Here is a 20465-nt window from a genome sequence, read left to right as displayed (position 1 = left end):
TTAGAACATTGCTTGACAAAAGGTTGCATAGTGAAAAATATCTTAAGTAAACTGACTTTGTTGTTTCTTTATAAAGGTATTTTCCATTTAATGTTTTGATGCATTGGCATGGTTATTGTTGATCTTGATAATGTTAGAGTAATGTAAAGGTTAGAAAATACCTTCTCTATTCTTCTATAATTTATCTTTGGTCTGTATTCATTGTTTTTAAATTAATTCTTTCATCATAGTACTCAAGAATGACCAAAAAAAGAAAACGCCAAGATGATTTTCAGAAAGTAAAACTAAAAGTTGGTAAGAAGAAGCCCAGGTCAGAAAATTCTACTCTTACAAACTTTAAAACGAAGACTATACATCTGCCTGAGCAGCTCAAAGAGGATGTAACACTTCCAACAAACAATAGAAAACTTAACATAAAGGTAAATCATAAACATTTTTTTTGATAAGATAGGATTTTCCTTAAAGTCATCTAGAATGGTGTACTTTTATGGAAAGTTGTTTTAACTTTTGAAAGTGAAAGTGAAGTCGCTCAGTCGTGCCCAACTCTTTGGGACCTCATGGACAGTAGCCAGCACCAAGCTCCTCCGTCCATGGGATTTTCAAGGCAAGAGTACTGGAGTGGGTTGCCATTTCCTTCTCCAGGGGATCTTCCTTACCCAGGGATCAAACCCAGGTCTCCTGCATTGCAGGCAGACGCTTTACCGTCTGAGCCACCAGGGAAGTGGCTGAAGATTGGAGTTTATCTGTTTTTCAGAGGTCATGCTGCCACTACAACTTGCCCACTTCCTCCAGAAACACTTGCTCAGCTAAAGTCAAAGTGATTTCTCCCTTGGGTATTCATGTGGTAATTTAATACGTCATCTGGAAGTAATTTTTATATCTTTTTGATGTGTCAAGTTTTTGATGTGACAGGTCTTCAGCTGTTTTTATAGCTCATTAGGATAGGACCCTGTCTTTCCCATTTTTGAACCTTTACAATGCATCGCTATTCCAGATTCATAGTAAATGTGTGAAATTAATTGAAATTTAAGCAGTATTTTTGCTTAAAAATGTAGCAGCTTTATTGAAATGTAATTTGCACATAATATTTATTATTTAAAGAGGACAGTTCAGTGGTTTTTAACATATTTACATTGTTAGGCTGCTATCACAGTAATCTAGTTTTAAAACATTTTTGTCACTTTAGAAAGAAACCTTATACCTATTAGAAGTTGCTCCCCATTTCTTCCCCACACCAGACAGCCACTAAGCTATCAGTAAAGATTTGCTTATTCTGGACTCTTCATATAATGGAATCATGAAATGTGGTCTGTTGTTACTGGTCTTTCATTTAGCATGTTTTTGATGTTCATCCATGTTACAGCACATATCAAAACAATACTTCATACCTTTGATGTGTCAGATAGTATTGCAGTGCAGAGCTATGTTATATTTTTTCACTCAGCAGTTGATGGGCATTTGCTTACTCCCACTTTTTGACTCTTATGAATAATGCTGTTAGAGACATTTGTGAACAAATCTTTGTGAAGATACACGTGTTCTAGTTTTGCTTTCTAATGTCTGCAGGTTAAATAATATCAAAAAGATATTTGAAGTTGTGGTTTCTTTACAGATTATATAAATTATTCTAAATAGAATTGCCGTATGTTACACTCTGAATAAAATACACAGACACCCTGAAAGACCACTTAAAATAGGCAGAAAATAGTGTAAATATGTATATGGTACATAGTAGGTCTTTAAGTGATAATGATGATTGCTGTCAGTTTAAACGACAGTGTGCCTAATCCTGTGTAATTTCAAAACGAGAAAATACTGACTGAAAGTTAAAACAATTCTTTTATGAAGCCAAAGCTACGTTAAAGCTAAAACTGTTCCTGATCTTAACAAAAGGTACATTTTTCTCAAAGTAACACTTGAAAAATACCTACTGAAGCAGCCCTTGACACCCACCGAAGTGTCACTTTATTAGCATAGTTTCAGTTAGCACTGTTTATTTGAAAATGATGTGTATGTATATGTATATACCTAAAACCTGTATTTTTATTTATAGGATTTGCTGTCACAGATGCATCACTACAATGCTGGGGTTAAACAAAGTGCTCTTCTTGGACTTAAAGACCTTTTGTCTCAATACCCATATATAATTGATGCACACCTTTCAAACATATTAAGTGAAGTGACTGCTGTGTTTACAGATAAAGATGCTAATGTACGATTAGCAGCAGTTCAACTTCTTCAATTCCTGGCCCCCAAAATACGAGCTGAACAAATTTCTCCATTTTTTCCTTTGGTAAGTGCCCATCTCTCTAGTGCCATGACTCACATTACTGAAGGAATTCAGGAGGACTCTTTAAAAGTTTTGGACATTCTGCTGGAACAGTACCCAGCTCTGATTACTGACCGTAGCAGTATATTGCTTAAGAATTTTGTAGAACTTATTTCTCATCAGCAGCCGTCCAAAGGACTGGTAAATAGAGACAGATCCCAGTCCTGGATACTTTCTGTAAATCCTAATCGGAGACTCACTTCTCAGCAGTGGAGGCTGAAAGTCTTAGTGAGACTCAGTAAATTCCTTCAGGCCTTGACAGATGGATCCAGTAGGTTGAGAGAAAGTGAAGGACTTCAGGAACAAAAAGAAAATCCCCATGCCACTAGCAACTCCATTTTTATCAACTGGAAGGAACATGCCAACGACCAGCAACACATCCAGGTTTATGAAAATGGGGGTTCACAGCCAAATGTCAGTTCACAGTTCAGGCTACGGTAAGGATTTCAGTTACGTCCACACTCAGTTTTCCTGTATTGAATTATAACTGCTGACCATTGATGGCTAATGGCGGGAGACACGCAGGTGTCTTCCAAAGTTTCAATAGTTACTCATAATTTAATTTTATTTACTGATGGGAGGAGTCATTTCAAAGTATACTAATTTACTCATTTCTAGCAAAGCCTAATGGAAAGTAAAAATTGATCATCTTTTGGCTTTGTCTTAGAGTTCTGTTTTTCTTGCTAGTGTTGATCAATGTAATTATCAATTCATGGTGCTTCATTTTACTGGTACTTAATATATTTAAGATTTAAATTAAGCAAGGAGTAATATTTTTTAATTAAAAATTTTTCATTCTTACCTTTCCTTGCTAGGTATCTGGTTGGAGGACTAGGCACTGTGGATGAAGGCCTGTCGTGTACTGAAAACTTGAAAGGATTTATTGAGATAATAATTCCATTGCTAATTGAGTGCTGGATTGAAGCTGTGCCTCCACAACTAATGGCTTCTGTTGGAAATGGTATAGAACGAGAACCTCTGCAGGTTATGCAGCAAGTTCTTAATATTATTTCCCTTTTGTGGAAACTCTCTAAGCAACATGATGAAACTCATAAATTGGTGAGAACTATTGGGTTATTTTCTGAGTAATGCCTTTTATCATAACTGGACAGATTAAAAATCAGTGTATTACTACTAACTGGTTATGCATTTTCCAAAAAATTCCCAAGATTTAACTATAAACTTGTAACATTTGCTCAAAACTGCAAATTAAAATAATTCTTTGAGTTTGTTATCTGTTTTAATTTTTAAGTGAAATGTACAGCAAGGTGCTTGATTTCTTTTTTTATTAACTATAATAATGTTACATTGTATTATTTATGGCAGATTGATTACATAGGAACATTCTAGTGTCTGGAGACCTCTTACTTGATTTAAAAAGTTGGTTATTAAGCAGTGTCTTCCAGTTTGGGCCATGTTACAGAGTTTATGCCAAGAAATGGATGAAACTGAAGATCTCATATCTAACCCTGAGTTGTTTTTAAACTATTACATTTCAGGGAAGAAGCTATATGTAAATTTGCTTGGGGTATGCTTTTTTGTTTTCTTCTTGATAAAGGATGTAAATTGGAAAGCATTTCTTAAAGTTACCTTTACTGTAGGTAAGCTGCAATTGCTGGTATGGTGCAAGTGACGTTAACCTAAGTAATTCCAAGTCATAGAACAGTTTCCAGCTAGCAAACATGTTTCTAGATGAGTGAATTTACCTCCTGTTTGGGGAGATTTTGAATATTGGTGGGCTTTTTAAAGGTGTTTTGTTGTGGGGAATATAATACATAGTCCATGGCACAAGTAAGGAAGAACATGCTTGAGTGATGCTGGATTAATGTGGTTAATCTTAAAAAAGGCAGCTGCTCAAACAATACTTTAAAGCTTGGAGCATCGTTTTATAGGAGAATTTCTGCAATGACTTGACTAGGAAGTTGTGACTCTTTGAAGTTGCCTACATATGTACAGAATGGACAAGGCAGTTTTTTAGTTTTGTTCAGTTCTTTTTATTTCAGGCATTTGGGTGTTTAATTATTCATGGGCACCTTAATGCTTATTATTGCTTTAGTAATATTTGTAATTAGATAGAATGGTAGGACTAAACGCAGATTCATTAATTGTGTAGTTTTGGATCATCTACTGTCATTCAGATAACACTGCTACTGCTGCTGCTAAGTCACTTCAGTTGTGTCCGACTGTGCGACCCCATAGACAGCAGCCCACCAGGCTCTGCCGTCCTGGGACTCTCCAGGCAAGAACACTGAGATAACACAGAATCTAAACACTGCCTTAGTTTTATGAATATTTAAAATAGTATGTTTTAGAAATATTCTGTGCTATTACAACTAAAATTATTTATTAGTTCATTAACATAGGATACTAAATTCAGACGACTGTTTTGCACAGACTGTTGAAGGTTATGTAGAATAGTAAATTGGGATAGTGTATAAAATTGAAGTAAACCGAGGGTGGTTAATTCAAATAGAAATAGTATTTAAAAGCATCCATTGGTAGAATTCTCTAATTTACCATGGCAGATTTGAACTGTAATAACTGAATAAGGTAAATCTATTACTTTGCAGACAGAGTATAAATATGTATGTTACACCAGATGGCATTAAAATGCCTGTTATTTTATTTTTCATTACCATTCCTGCTGTTCCTCTTTCTCATTCACCTTAGTTATAGCTTCGTACTTAAGATGTTGAGTGGTCAAAGTTCAAACTTTAGGAGGAATGAAATGGCATTCCTTGGTCTTCTAATTATGCACCACAGGCTGAATTTTTTTCAGAAAATTCAGAAAATGTGTAGGTTTTCTGTTGATAAATTGGCATCTGTATTTGGGTGCAACCTAAGGGTAACTGACTGCTTACTTTTTAAGTTTTGCTAAATGCATATAGTGTGTTTGTATTTTGCTGCATAATTGAGAGGTTTCATTTTTGTCCAGGTATTTTTTTTTTAAAAAACCTTTTTAGGAATTTGAAATCTTTCATTTTTGGAAAGAAATTTCAAGTTAACACTAAATCTTATTTGCAGTGGTTGAGTACTCAGATCCTGACTGAGGTGGTTTATTTCTAATACACTCTTTGTATCCTTAGTATCCTTAATTTAAAGTATACTGTGTTTAATATTTTTAAGACACACAGTTGTTTTAAAATATAATGTAACATTAACTTTTTAGTTAACTTCAGTTTTTGGAGGCCTCTATTAATAACTTTAGGTCAGTATTATAATTTTATACACTACGGAGATTTTGTTGTATCTTAGCTTTGTATTTTAATGCTTGCTACTTTCAGTCTAAATGTTTCTTTATTGTTTCATTTTTACCATGAAGATCAGAATTTGTGAGAAAGAATTGGATGCAAAGGTTAACTGAGCATCTGTAAATTTGGCTGTTTAATTAAAATTCAGTTCCTCAGTAAACAGTGGTCACATTTCAAGTGCTCAGTAGCCTCAGGTGGCAGGTGTGTTGGACAGCACAGATATAAAATAGCTCTGTCACTGCAGAAAGGTCTTTTGAATAGCACTGCTTTGCAGTAAGTTAGGTTCTGTGCTAGACTGTGGGAATACAGAGATAAACATGACTGACAAGGCAAATACTTAGCTCCTGGTGGGGTTGAGAGATGATGTCCAACAAATAGATGATGTCCATCATGTCATCATTAGGAAGAAAGATGAAAGTGGGATAAGAGAGAACATGTAATGAAACTGCAGGGAGGGGACTGTTAAATAGGTGGTCGGGAATGCCTTCTTAACATCTACATGTCACTGAATGAAGAGAAGGAGCAAGTCTTGTGAAGACCTGTGGGAAGAACCTTCTAGGCACAGGGAACAGCAAGTGCAAAACCCTGAAGTGAGAACAAATTTGACATATTTGAGAAATGGCAGCAAGGCCTATGCAAGTGCGGTACTGGGACAGTGGTGGATGATGAGGGGGGAAGTGACAGTAGCCACATCGTGTGGTTCCTTGTGGTCTGTGGTAAAGAGTTACAATTTTAACCACATTGGAGGGTTTTGAGCAGAGGAGTGGTATGATCTAAATTATGTTTATTTAACTTTAATATGTCACATTTACAAATAAAACAGTAATGAACTCCCATGTCCTCATTCTCCAGCTCTAGCAAAACTGGGGCCCAACTGAGATCATTGATCCCATGGATGACCTGTCCTTCCTTTATATACATTATCTCGTTTATCCTTTCCTGTAATATTTTGAAGTGTGATTTATGATTTAAACGATCACCCTGGCTGCTGTGTAGAGAATTAAGTTTAGGGGGGCAAGAGGAAAAACATGAGGACCATTGGGAGACTGAAACAGTAATCTTAAGTGAGAGGTGATGGTGGCTTGGAGTCCTACGGTAGCTAGTGGTTGAAGTGATGAGAGGCAGCTGGATTCTGGTGAAAGCAGCTTGAATGCTGGTGTATATAGTAAAGAAAAGAGGAGCAGGAGTGATGCCTGTATTAATGGTCTAAATGATGGTGTGACCACACATAGGAGAGTTCAGTTTATTCATGTTAAATTTAAGATGCCTGTTAGAAGTCCAGGAGTTGTCAAGTACATGTTTTTAGGTCAAGAAAAAGAGAAGAACCTAGTGAAGGTAACTAAGGAGATGTACTGCAATAGCTAGCTATTGATTTATGGTCTGAGTTTGGCCTCCAGTTTTGCTGGAGCTGGAGCTAGCTATTGTAGCATCTCATGTCCCATATCCCAAGCAACCCCTCAGTTACTGGCAGACTGCAATGATTGGTCCTCTGGATAGCAGGAAATCAGTGTTTCAGGTAGGAGAACATGATACATTGAAGAATACTGCTGAAGAATTTTAGACAAGTACAGTGACTTGTGAAGGTGTGAAATGCCTTTAACAAGCAGTAGCATTTCTAGAGAATAGTTACTCTTAGATGGAATACTAGGGAGAAGATTTTCTTGTATATTTTATAAATATTAGTAGTTTGAATGTTAAATTTTAGTAAATCTTAACTTTCTCCCTTTTTTCTCCTTCTAAGTAGATAAATGCATGTAAAAATAAAACCAGCAAAAAGAACTGTGGGTGAAAATTGGATGGCCTAACAGTTTATTCAGATTTTAAGATATTTACATATTATATCATTAGCAGAAGATGTATTATAAGGGTAAATTTGTAAGTGAATATTGACAAGTTGTTTCTGCTTAAAGTCTTATTTGCTATTTTAAGTTATTGTTTCTTATAGATTTTCTAATCTGTGCTTATTTTACTAGGAGTCATGGCTTCGAAAGAATTACCTTATTGATTTCAAACACCATTTTATGAATAATTTTCCATATGCCTTAAAAGAAATAACCAAGCAAAAAAGGAAAGAGACAAATAAAAGGTATTGCCATTCTCTTCCACTGTTTAATCTGACATTTTCAGAAAACAGTCTTAAACTGAACTTTGTACACTGTGAGGTGTTTTTATATAGACTTTGTGAAGTAAAGATAAAAGCTATAGTATCTGATGTTAAGTCACTTTAAGCCCTGGACTTGCAATTTTACTTAACTTTTATTTTTATTTTTAATCTGTAAAGTGAATGTTTTGTGCTAAATGAGTGTCAGCTATCAAATTGTATAGATAAGAATTTAATAAAAATTTGCTAAGAGTGGATAGTTTATTTGTGAGAGGCGCTGTGTAATTACTGAATCTTTGAGAGCATAACATCACTAGTTTCTGCTCTCATTTATATACACAGGGAAGCGTAATATAACTATTATCAGTATCCTGATGGAAGAGAGATAATTGGAGAAAAGTAGCTCTCTTTTTTAAAATAAGTGGAAAGAATGAATTATGGATGAAGTTTCACTGGAAAAGTGTAAGCCTGGAAGTTATTTCAAATGATTACCTGAAGTAAGAGCAGATAAACGTAAAAACAAATTACCCAATAAAATTTGACAAGCAGATACAAGTTAGAAAACTCAAGGTGTAATTCCCCAAATGAGCAAACACTTGAACAGATGTTAAAGTTTGTCAGAAGGTTCTTAAATTTATCAAAAGGAAGAACAGTGAGGAGAATCAGTGAGGCTCTTTGGGCAGAGTTCAGAGGATATGCTCAGAAGTGAAAAGTATGTTGTAGGCAGATAAATTTCATTCATTCACCAAAGTTTTTTGGTCTCTCACTGTAAGTAAAGTATTATGACAGATAATTAGATGTCCTAACGTATACTCTTTGATCTCTTAAGTGATTTCATAAATTGCAAAAATCAATACAAAATCTTAAAATTGATAAAAATGTGTGTCAGACTCTAGTCATGAGATGGAAATCATACCAGTGATTTTCACAGAGAATTTAATACAAACGGGTTTTAACTAGGTATTACACTAGGTATTTCCTAGTTTGATGGAAAATGGAAACTAGGTATTTCCACTTCATAGTGGAAAGGCGAATGGGAGCAGTACGGTACTGCAGAGGTAGGCCTGCAGGAAGCGGCCACTGCCTCTCGACTGGGAGAACAGAGAGAAGAGGGCAGGTATCTTGAGTCGCTGTCTGGAGCCCAAACTCAGCCCTCTAGGACGGGGTTTGCACTCAGCTGGGACTGATGTCTGAGATCAGGAGAGGGGCCTAGTGGGATAGGGGTACAGGATTCAGCAAAGGGGGTTCTGGCTGGCTGGCACTGGTGTTCCAGGGGCACAATGATGCTGGTTCTGTGTCAGGGAAATACAGACTGGAGCAGACTCTGGCTGCTAGAATGAACTGCTGCTGGCCTGAAGAGTGGTTGGGTTGCACTGGTGGCAAAAGGGAGCAAAAACTAGAAGTAGGAAGCAAACAGAAAGTGCCGCATTTTCCTCTTACAGCTTTCCAGTCTCAAGTACCTCTTTGCTTCCCAGCTGGCTCAGTGGTAGAGAATCCTGCCAATGCAGGGGACAGATTTCAATCCCTCGGTTGGTAAGATCGGCTGGAGAAGGAAATGGCTACCCGCTCCAGTATTCTTGCCTGGGAAACCCCATGGACAGTAGCCTGGCGGGCTGCAGTCCACGGGGTTGCAAAAGAGTCTGACACAGCTTAGTGACTAAACAATAACAAGTACTTTATTGGCAGAGCCTAACAAGAAGCAAACTGTAAAGGAGAAAATGTGACTCACTCCCAGAATCACAAAGTAAGAGTGTGGAAGGGTGGTTTTAAGGCTGAGAAACAAAAGCTCAGTAACTTGCAGGAAGAAAAATGAATCTACATACTTAACACAAGGCATATTTAAATGTCATTAGAACTTTATGATTAAGAAATGCTATAGGAATTCATAGGAGGAGACAGATCCTTGTTAGGATAAACAGACAAAGCAGTGTTGGAGAATAGTGTTTTAACATGAATGTGACTTTAGCAGGCAGAAGTGAAGTGGAGGATGATTGTAGTAATGGAAGGAGATACTACAGGGCATGAGAAAGCCATAGAATGGTGTAATGGAGAACATGGGACAGACCTGCATCACATCAGTTTCTATTGATGAATACCCTTAATGTTGAAAGTCATTTTTTTGTCTCTGACCCTCATTTCTCTTTCATCCTTGGTCCTTTTGGCATTGAAGACTATTGGTTGGATCAAAACCATGTTTTAGGACCATTAATTTAGAGTTTCTGGAATTGGAGGTGGCAGAACCAAATAGGGAGATACTTTCTTGAGCAAGTAAGTTGTTAGGGTTTGTTTCCTCCAGATACAGTTTTCTTATTGACACAGAAGTTTTTAATCAGGTGCATGGGATAAGCTTTAGAATATCCTTCAACGTGTGAATATAATTATATGTGTTTTTTATGTTGTCAAGTAAGAGGTTTCAGATATAATTTTTATCAAAATGAGATAGAATAAAAGGATGTTTGGAATTTGGTAGACCATTAAATGTAAGTAAACTAAGATCATGGCATCTGGTCCCATCACTTCATGGGAAATAGATGAGGAAACAGTGGAAACAGTGTCAGACTTTATTTTGGGGGGCTCCAAAATCACTGCAGATGGTGATTGCAGCCATGAAATTAAAAGATGCTTACTCCTTGGAAGGAAAGTTATGACCAACCTAGATAGAGTATTAAAAAGCAGAGACATTATTTTGCCAACAAAGGTCCGTCTAGTCAAGGCTATGGTTTTTCCAGTGGTCATGTATGGATGTGAGAGTTGGACTGTGAAGAAAGCTGAGTGCCGAAGAATTGATGCTTTTGAACTGTGGTGTTGGAGAAGACTCTTGAGAGTCCCTTGAACTGCAAGGAGATCCAACCAGTCCATCCTAAAGGAATCAGTCCTGGGTGTTCATTGGAAGGACTGATGCCGAAGCTGAAACTCTAATACTTTGGCCACCTCATGCAAAGAGTTGACTCATTGGAAAAGACCTTGATGCTGGGAGGGATTGGGCGCAGGAGGAGAAGGGGATGACAGAGGATGAGATGGCTGGGTGGCATCGCCGACTTGGTGGACGTTTGGGTAAAATCCTGGAGTTGGTGATGGACAGGGAGGCCTGGTGTGCTGCGATTCATGGGGTCGCAAAGAGTCAGACACAACTGAACAACTGAACTGAAACTACTCGAGCATATGGGTGTACTGTCATTATTCACTTTATTGGACACTTAATATGTTGAAGGCACTTAGGAAAAAGAATAGGATAACAAGAGTATATCAATGTAGTAAGGAGCTGGTCTTGCTCTTTCATGGGGGGCATAGGTCCTAGAGAGGGCTGCCTGCCTAGGGAGTAATTTGTGCCAAGATATAAAAGGTGAAAAGAACTATGAAGAGACTGAGGTGGTGAAATTGTGGAATTCTTAACAAAAGTGGATTGACAGTGGATTGACTATCATAAATTTCCCTAGTGATTTGTTTTGAGGGTCTGCAGGCTGCTCTTACACTTCCATAAGGAAGTGCATTGACTATTTCGCATGTAGCCTTTGGAGGCTATCTACTAAATTCACAAGTTAAAGTTGGAGGAGCCAATGTGGCCTAGGCCAGTGGTTTTCAATTTTGACCTGATGTCTAGATTTTTTTAATCTTGGGTGGAACTGTGGAGTTACAAAAGATACTATTTTCATTGTGGTAGAATGTCGATAGCATAAAATTTAACATTTTGACCATTTTTAAAGTGTACTGATTGGTGGCATTAAGTACATTCACGGTTTTCATGTTACCAAACTGAAACTCACTACACGTTAAATAATAACTTCCTATCCTCTTCTTCCCGCAGGTACTGGGAACTGCTATTGCACTTTTCTTCCTTTATTAATTTGAGTGTTCTGGGTACCACATACCAGTAGAAACTTAAAATATTGTTTTGTGTCTGGTTTAACTTCACTTAGCATGATATCTTTAACGTTTATTCATGTTGTAGTGCTACTAGCATTTCATTCCTTTTTTTTTAAAAATGGAGTTTAGTTTTTAGAGCAATTTTAGATTCATAGTAAAATTGAACAGAGAGTATGGAGTCCTCGTATACTGTACTCCTGCCTCTGTGGATGCATGGCCTCCCTCACTGTCAGCATCCCACACCAGAGCTGTATATCTGTTGTAAAATACGAACTTGACACATCATTTATACTCAGAGTCTTTGGTTTATGTTAGGGTTCACTCTTGGTGTTGTACAGTCTGAGTTTTGTGTAAGACACGGTGTCATACATGGTATTTTCACTGTCCTAGAAGCAAGTTGGGAGAAGGCAACAGCAACCCACTCCAGTACTCTTGCCTGGAAAATCCCACGGACAGAGGAGCCTGGTAGGCTGCAGTCCATGGGGTCGCCAAGAGTCGGACACAACTGAGCGACTTCACTTTCACGCATTGGAGAAGGAAATGGCAACCCACTCCAGTGTTCTTGCCTGGAGAATCCCAGGGATGGGGGAGCCTGGTGGGCTGCCGTCTGTGGGGTCTCACAGTCAGACATGACTGAAGCGACTTAGCAGCAGAAGCAAGTTGCCCTCCAAATATGCAAGTTCTGCATCTGTGGATTCAGAAAACCACAATTCATAAACATGATACCCCATCTGCGGTCAGTTGAATACGTGGATGCAGAACGGTCTGGAGGGCTAACAGTATTCTTCACCACCATGCATTCACAGTTTAAAAGAACATGCCAGTTTCACTTAAAATTGTTCTTAAGTGGTAAAAATTACTAATCTTGTGAAGTCACAGTCCTTGAAAACACATATTTTTAATATTCTGTGTGGTGAAATGGGAAGTATGCCTAAAGTATTTTGGCTGCATACCAAAGAATGATGGTTGTCTCAAGGAAATGCACTTGTCATTCTGTTTGTATTTTCTGTGATGGACATGATTTTAATTTGAATGACTAACTGTGGTTATTCAGACTTGGGTATTTGCAGATGTTTTTCTCAGAAATGAATAAAGTAAGCCTATCAGTTCCAGGAAAATAGTGTCTGAGCTAGAGATAAAATTTGAATCTTTAAGCAAAAATGAATATTTTGGGAGAACTTGTATCCACCATCTGTATATCCTACTTTTTTGCTCTTCATTTTTTTCATCTCTCTTCATTAGGCTTATTTAGAAGCTGCTAGATGGTTTATACACACACACAAATACATATATGTATAATGAAGGAGAATATATGTATTCTCCTTTATTTCCAAGGACTATTTTAACAGAGCACAGTACTTGGGTTTGGCAGTTTTCTTGTTTGAGCATACTGACAGCAACACTTGGCTCTCTCTTGGTTTCCACTGCTGTTAGGAAGTCAGCTATGAGTCTGAACTATTGCTACTTTATAAAAGTTACTCCCCCCTCCCCTCCCATAAGAGTTTTCTCCTTGTCTTTTATTTTCTGCAGTTTGATAATGATGTATCCAGGTGTGGTTTTCTTTTTTATTGATTTTCCTTGGAATTCAGTGAGCTTCTTAAATCTGAGATCTTGAATGAAGTGTGTAAACACATCTGAAAAAGATCTCATCTTCAAAAAAATATTTGTGCCATTTTTCTCCTTCCCTTTAAAGATTAATTGAATGTGTATAAGACCCACTTACTGATTTTTCTGTTTCTCTTTATCATTCAAACATATATTTGTTGAATTTGTTTTGTTTTTATTTTTCAGTTCTAGAGTTTCTGTCCAGTTATTCCAGCACCGTTTGTGGAAAAGACTATTGTTTCTATTTTGGATTGCTTCTGCTCCTTTGTCTAAAATCATCAGTTGACTGTACTTGCAGACCTCTCTTGGGGTTCTTGGATTAACCTATGTTTGTCTGTTCGTTCACCAGTACCATACTGTCTTGATTACTGTAGTACAGTATGTCTTGAAATTGAGTGGTTGTGAGTCCTCCAACATTGTTCCGCTTCAGTCTTATATGGGGTAGTCTAGTGTTTGCTTTTGTGTATAAACTTCAGAAATCATTTTGTTGATAACTATAAAGTAACTGGCTGGGGTTTTGATTGGAATTGTGTTGAATCTATAGATCTAGTTGGGAAAAATTGTTAACTACTGAGGTGATGCATAACTGGGTCTGTTTTATGTAAGAGCTCTCTTTACTTCCAGTTCACCTGTACTCTGAAAGGGAAAGCCCTTAAGGGTCCAGCTTGAAGTAGGAATAATATACCAGAGTCCCTGTGTTTGTCTGGCTCTGGGGTTTGACTTTTCCCTGTGAGGCCTCTGAAAGGTTACTTCAGTTTTTTAGCCTTTTCGTTGGAATTGGCAGCAGCCCTTGGAAGTTGAGTGCTGTGGCCTTGCTTTATTTGGGGGACCCAGCAATTGATCATCATCTTGTTCCTTCTTGAATGCTTTTGAGTTGTTAAAAACTATTTCATCCAGCTTTTAAAGTTATTTTCAGGAAGGGACTCAGTTCTAATTTCCTCCTCTATCATTGCTGAAAATGAGTTTCCCCAGTTTCCTGCCTCCCTCATAGAATTGGTGGTCAGTGTATTTAGACTAAAATTTTGTGTAAATTCTTGGAGGAGCAGGATGAATTCTCCCAACTTTTCTATGTCTGTTGACACCTTCCAGACAGTAATAGGTTATACTGCTTAAGATAAACTTAAGTAGATCTTCAAAAGCTTTACCTGTGGTGAAGAAATGTTGCAGTCGAGCTTTTGTGTGGTCTGGTTAGTAAACAATGTGCCTTGGTTTTGGACACTGAACAGTTGGGCAAAGAACCTACCAGTAGTTTTGGGTTTGTAGTATATATATTGCTAGTCATCTGTCCCAGTTTTCATTCATTCTTCCTCTTTGTTATAGAATTCCCAGTTTTTTGCTGGGCATTTGCTGTGCTGTGCTGTGCTATGCTTACTCTCAGTCATGTCCTGACTCTTTGCGACCCCATGGACTGTAGTTTGCCAGGCTCCTCTGTCCGTGAGGATTCTCCAGGCAAGAATACTGGAGTGAGTTGCCATGCCCTTCTCCAGGGGATCTTCCCAACCCGGGATGGAACCTGGGTATCCCACATTGCAGGCGTATTCTTTACCAGCTGAGGTACCAGGGAAACCCAAGAATACTGGACTGGGTGGCCTATCCCGTCTCCAGGGGATCTTCCCAACCCAGGAATCGAACTGGGATCTCCTGCATTGCAGGCGGATTCTTTACCAGCTGAGCTAAAAGCTCACATGCATGTATGCATTTAAGCAGACTTCAGATCCAGCTAACTTTTACTCTTCCATACATCCCCCTTTCTCCTAGTCTGTACCAGCATTGTTTCTTGAGCTCGTCACGTCTTGCCTGTATTGCTCAAATAGACATACAACTACTTTGTTTAGAGTCTTGTAACTGATTTTTTCTTTTTCATCAGCAGAAAAGAAAGAACTTTTCAACTATGTTACTCCTGTGCTTGCAGAATTGATTTCAGTGTCCTTAGCTTTCAACTCTTTGTGATCTGGTCCCATTTGTCATTCTTAACTCTACATTTGATACCCTAATAACACCAAATGTTAAAAATTTCCCTTCCCTTGTATTTGTGGTTTGTTACTACTGTGTCCTTTCTCATGCTTAATCCAGGGTTAACTTTTTCTTTTAAAATAAGTTAGTTTCAGGTATTTTTTTAGTTTAATCAACTTCCGTGTTTCTGGACATGAAAATAAATAGGCTCTGCCCTGCTGTTGAATGCAGTGTAGCCTGAAATCTACAGTGTTTATATAGTGTTTATGTATCTAGTGGTTTATATCCTTAGTTGCAAACTTTGTTTTTGTTAAGATAATCTGTTAGAACCTTTTTTTGAAATTTCTTTCAAGCTTTGAAAGCAATGTGTTTTATATGGCTAGGAAAAAGTGATTTCAATATGTGAGTGATAAAATTAAGTTGTTTCAGAATCGGGCTTATTTAGACCAGTCTTCACACATAAGGAAATTGTGGTCAGGAGAAATCAGTGATTCTGTTAAGTCAAAATTAGTTAGAAGCAGAATCAAGGTCTATTGTGAGTTTCATCCTAATATAAATATCTGCTTAAAATCTTCAAGTGTGTTGAAGTTTTCAAGTGTTCTTATCCCCACATTACATATAGGATTACCAAGCAGTGTTTCAAGGGCCTGTATTTTTTGTGTGAATAGCAACTTGGGTAATGAACTGAGCAGTATGCATTCTTAATTTATCCCTTAACAACCCTGATTCTGTAATGAATAGTTTACTTACAGTCGCTTTTATATACCTACCTTCTTGGCAATTCATTCTGGGAGGAATGAAGTGAAAGTGAAGTCACTTAGTGGTGTCCGACTCTTTGTGACCCCATGGACTGTACGTAACCTGCCAGGCTCCTCCATCCATGGAATTTTCCAGATAAGAATACTGGAGTGGGTTGCCATTTCCTTCTCCAGGGGATCTTCCTAACCCAGGGATCAAACCTGGGTCTCCCGCATTGCAGGCAGACTCTTTACCCTTTGAGCTACCAGGGAATCTGGGAAGAATAGTTAAGTATTTTAGTGAAGCAGGCATGGTAGATACAACACGTAACAGTTATGTATGTCTTTGTTTTTAGCATCAAGCATTGCACGATTCTCTCGAATAATGTAGATCATCTTTTACTGAATTTAACACTGTCTGATATCATGGTCTCCCTGGCAAATGCCTCAACTTTGCAGAAGGATTCCAGTTGGATAGAAAGGATAAGGAAATTTGTAACAGAAACCCTTGAAGATGGCTCTAGGCTAAATAGTAAGCAGCTGAACAGATTGCTTGGAGTCTCCTGGAGGTTAATGCAGATACAGCCAAACAGAGGTAGGTGTTAATGCTCTGTCCTTATTTAAGAGAGGAGCTCTTATGCATGCTATTAACATTTAGAGTCTAACTTTGAGTTCATAACTGTCAAACATTTCACATAGTCATTTACGTTCAAGCCATAAAAGGTAGCTAGCATAATCATGAAGGAATATCTCCTTGAACCCTGATTGCTGAGAACACCCCTTTTTCAGTGAGTAGGTCCACTCTGAAGCTGATGGGAAGGTTTTCTAGTAGATTATATAGTTGGAGTGAAAGGAGGTATGTTTTATTAAGAGGAAGTGACATTGAGCCTAAGGATGAAGAAGTACTCTTTTCTGATCTAATTTGACTAGAAATTGATCCTTCTCTCTTTACCTTTCTTGCTACTTGAAATTATGTTGCATTGTCAATTTTTACTGTGACTTAATAATAATTTTCATTCAAAACAGCTTTCCTGGTTGGTTCCTGGCTTATCCACCTTTCTAGTATTCTGTTTTTCGCTGTCCTTTCCTAGGTTTGTTGTCTCTTAGGAATGTTTGTACTGTAATCTCTGGTTGGTTTGACTTTTGTATTAGGCCATTGATGTAGGATTTTGATGGTAGTCATCAGTTTGTGGCTAAAATCTGCTTTGTCATAGGAACAAGGTGCTTCTGTGCTTTTTAGAAGAATTATGGTGCTGGTGAAGAAACATATTGACTCACATGCAGTTGTTTTCTCTTGTTTTTAGAGGCGACAGAGTCTCTCATAAAGGCAGTTTATACATTGTATCAGCAAAGAGGCCTGCTCATTCCAGTTCGGACTTTGTTACTGAAGTTTTTCAGTAAAATCTATCAAAAAGAAGAACTGAGATCTTACAGAATCCGGTACAGTTCCCTATGTTATTTTGCTTTTCTTTTTCTTACCAGGTTACTTTGTAATCTGTATAATAAGATGATAGAGTGATTAAATCTTTGGAGAAATTCTGTCTTTTATCCTTTTTGGTTTCATTAAAAAAATTTTTTTTATAAAGAGGTGTACATAATAGTTCCAGTAACCTTTATACACATAACTGAGAAGGTAAACGTCTCTTTGAGCATATATTTCCACTTGTCTGCTTAACAGCTAAAGGACAATTGGAACCACCTGTAGCAGCCTCAGCTTTTTCTTTTGCTTCCCGTAAATTTTATGGAGGTTTAACCTCTGGCCCTTAGTGACATATTGGGACATATGGTATAAGAATGAGGGCAGTGGAAGAGGAGAAGTGTACAATAGGTGAAGGAGATTAAAAGGTACAAACTTACTTATAAAGTAAATAAGCCATGGGGGTGTAATATACAGCATAAAGAATATGACCAGTAATACTACAGTAACTTTTATTAGGACAGGTGGTTACTAGACTTGTGGTGACCACTTGCAGTGTGTACAGTTGTCAGATTATTATGTGATATATTCCTGAAACTAAGATAATACTGTGTGTCAAAAATGTTTCAATAAATTTTTAAAAATGGGAGTATTTTAAAGTGAGAAAGTTCCTGGCTTAGTTTGGTGCTGTCTGGTGACATAGACAACACAAAGAGTAGAACTAAGGAATCCGTTTTTAGATATGGTGAGTTTGAGGTTTATTTGGGATAGTCTGGAAGAGATGTTTGGGTTAAGATAAGAGATTTGGGATACCTCAGCATACATAGGTAGTTATTAGAACATATTCGAGTCTTTACTGTGAGTCAGGGCTTTTCTTAATTTTTCAGTAATTCTCATACTTCGATGTAGGTACTGTTGGTTTCTGCCTTATAGAAGGAAGCTTAGGTTAAATAAGTTGGTGAGTGTCATGCTGCTAAAGGGCAGCCAGACTGAGACTTAAGTTCAGGTCTGTTAGACTCCAAAGGTCATGTGTAAATCACTAAGCTCTTGGGGGACAGCAAAAGTGATTGCTGTGTCCGAGATGAGGCATTAGAGAGTTAGCAAGTATAGGAAAGAACTGAAATAACACAAGTTTGAAGCCACTTAATGTGGGGCACCCTATACTGAGTGCATCAATAATAAAATAATTATTACAAATTAGTGTAAATAGTTCACAAGAAGTGAAGTAGAGTTTGTGTCCTTTAAGATAAAACTACAATTTACATAGTGCCCCAAATTACATAAACTTTTCAAATACAGTGGGATAAACCTTAGAGAATGCTATAGCTGAATAAATGATGCCAGCCATCTTATAGGCTCTCAAATGTTTAAATAAATGTGTTGTATTTCTCTTCTCTTTGATGGCCTTAGATACCGTAGTAAAGTGTTATCACGTTGGTTGGCTGGTTTACCACTGCAGCTTGCTCATCTCGGCTCCCGAAACCCTGAACTTTCAACACAGCTTATTGACATTATCCATACTGCTGCAGCCCGAGCAAATAAAGAGCTGCTCAAAAGTTTACAAGTTACTGCTCTCCGAATCTATGGTAAGAGTTTTGTGTACCTGTGTAAGTAGTAATCTGTCTGCCCCAACTTAGGAACGATGTTGCAAAGGGGAGATCTTTAGGTTTTACTTTTGCTTCAAATTAGGCATTAATTATACCATGGTAAAATGAACAAAATATCAACCAGTAAATTCATTTTCAGTAGTATTACTTAATACAATAGTTTTAGAAAATTAAAGGTTGTAGATGTTTCTTCAAATCTTAAATTGTCTTTTAAGCCACGAAACTCACAAATTCAAAACTGATCTGGTATTCTTACAAAATTCTTTTAAAACTTTGGCACATTTTACTTATTTAATCATTATCAATATCTTGTGTGGCTTTCATATATTAATTTTTTATTCACCCCTAAAACCTTTTCATTCTTTAAGCAAAAATATCAATAAAAACATACTGACATATATACATATGTATAATTAGTATTTATTATTGGGACACAATTCATATACCATAAAATTGGCCATTTCACACTGTGCAATTCATTAATTTTTAGCATATTCCCAAGATTGTGCAATAGTCACTATTCTCTTATTCCAGAATATTTTTATCACCTCAGAAAGAAACTCTACCATTAGTAGTCCGTCCCTGTATCCTCATTTCTTCCTTCCTCAGCTCCTGGCAACCGCTGCTCACCATTTCTGTCTCTTTGTATTTGCCTATTTTGGTCATTTCTTAGATGAAATTGTATAATGTGGGTCTTTTCAGTCTGGCTTCTTTCACTTAGCAAACCAGGCTGAGAAACAATGGACATAATGTTGAAAAATACTATAGACAATGGACAGCAAGGCTGGACGTCTAGACCAAGACTTTTAGAAGGGTGCTTGTAGGTAATAGACAGTGTTGCACGATTTGACCAGAAAAATGTGCCTGTCAAGCCATAGCTTATACAAAAAAATTTTTCAGCTATTCCTAGGATAAACTAAAGAAGCTAAAAGTAGTATGATGAATTAATAAATTATTATAAGTGTTTGAATTAAAGAATATGAGCAGACAGTAGGAGGGCAAAAGAAGAAATTGATTTTTATAAGTAGGATTTATAAGGAAATAGATTAACATGGGAGTACTCAAAGTCTGCAATAACTGAAAGGCATCTGAAGAATGATCCTATATTTTAGAGACTGAGAAAAGAGGAAAAAGAAGCCTTCAGAGTCAGTTACTTTCAGAAATGACAATGATTTTTACTCCAAAAACATTTGCAGTGTTTACTGCCAACAGAAAGAGAGAACCCAATAGGAGCTAGACAGAAAGTGCATACCTGGGGCACACAATCTTTGGTGTGGTGGAGGTGGCACACGTTCCATTTTCCTCCTCTTTCTCTGAGGGATAAGGTTCATCTGGTCTTTCCCTCTGGAAAGTCACAAAAACGTTTGTGACAAGATTGGGAGGGATGGGTAAGACCTGGACACAGTGGCGGAGAGCAGGTCTTCCTCCCTGCTTACTCCTCTGACTTCATCAGAGCAGCACCTGCCTAGTCTTCCCACCCCTCTCAGAGAATTACAAGGTCTTTAGAACCAGGTGAGCTGCAACACTTTTTCCTCAAGTGGTTTTCTCTGCTGAGTACCCCAGCTGCCAGAAAGGGAAACAGGCAACACCACAGATGCAGG

General features: G+C 37.5%; 1 protein-coding gene across 2 annotated transcripts in view; it reads left to right on the top strand.

Annotated features, from left to right (window-relative positions):
• The window catches only part of LOC138080929 (testis-expressed protein 10-like), a 29570-nt gene that overhangs the window by 3462 nt on the left and 5643 nt on the right, over positions 1–20465 (top strand). For both annotated transcript variants that reach the window (XM_068973822.1, XM_068973821.1), the window contains exons 2-8: positions 231–419; positions 2054–2766; positions 3145–3388; positions 7554–7666; positions 16197–16435; positions 17145–17280; positions 18668–18843. In XM_068973822.1, the coding sequence (XP_068829923.1) occupies positions 240–419; positions 2054–2766; positions 3145–3388; positions 7554–7666; positions 16197–16435; positions 17145–17280; positions 18668–18843 (1801 nt within the window). In that variant the 5' untranslated portion in view covers positions 231–239. The remainder of the gene's footprint in view (positions 1–230; positions 420–2053; positions 2767–3144; positions 3389–7553; positions 7667–16196; positions 16436–17144; positions 17281–18667; positions 18844–20465) is intronic.

This window comes from Capricornis sumatraensis, chromosome 6, assembly GCF_032405125.1.
Source record: "Capricornis sumatraensis isolate serow.1 chromosome 6, serow.2, whole genome shotgun sequence".
Lineage (NCBI taxonomy): Eukaryota > Metazoa > Chordata > Mammalia > Artiodactyla > Bovidae > Capricornis > Capricornis sumatraensis.
Note: the sequence above shows the minus strand (reverse complement) of the source record. Positions and strands in the feature narration are given on the sequence as shown.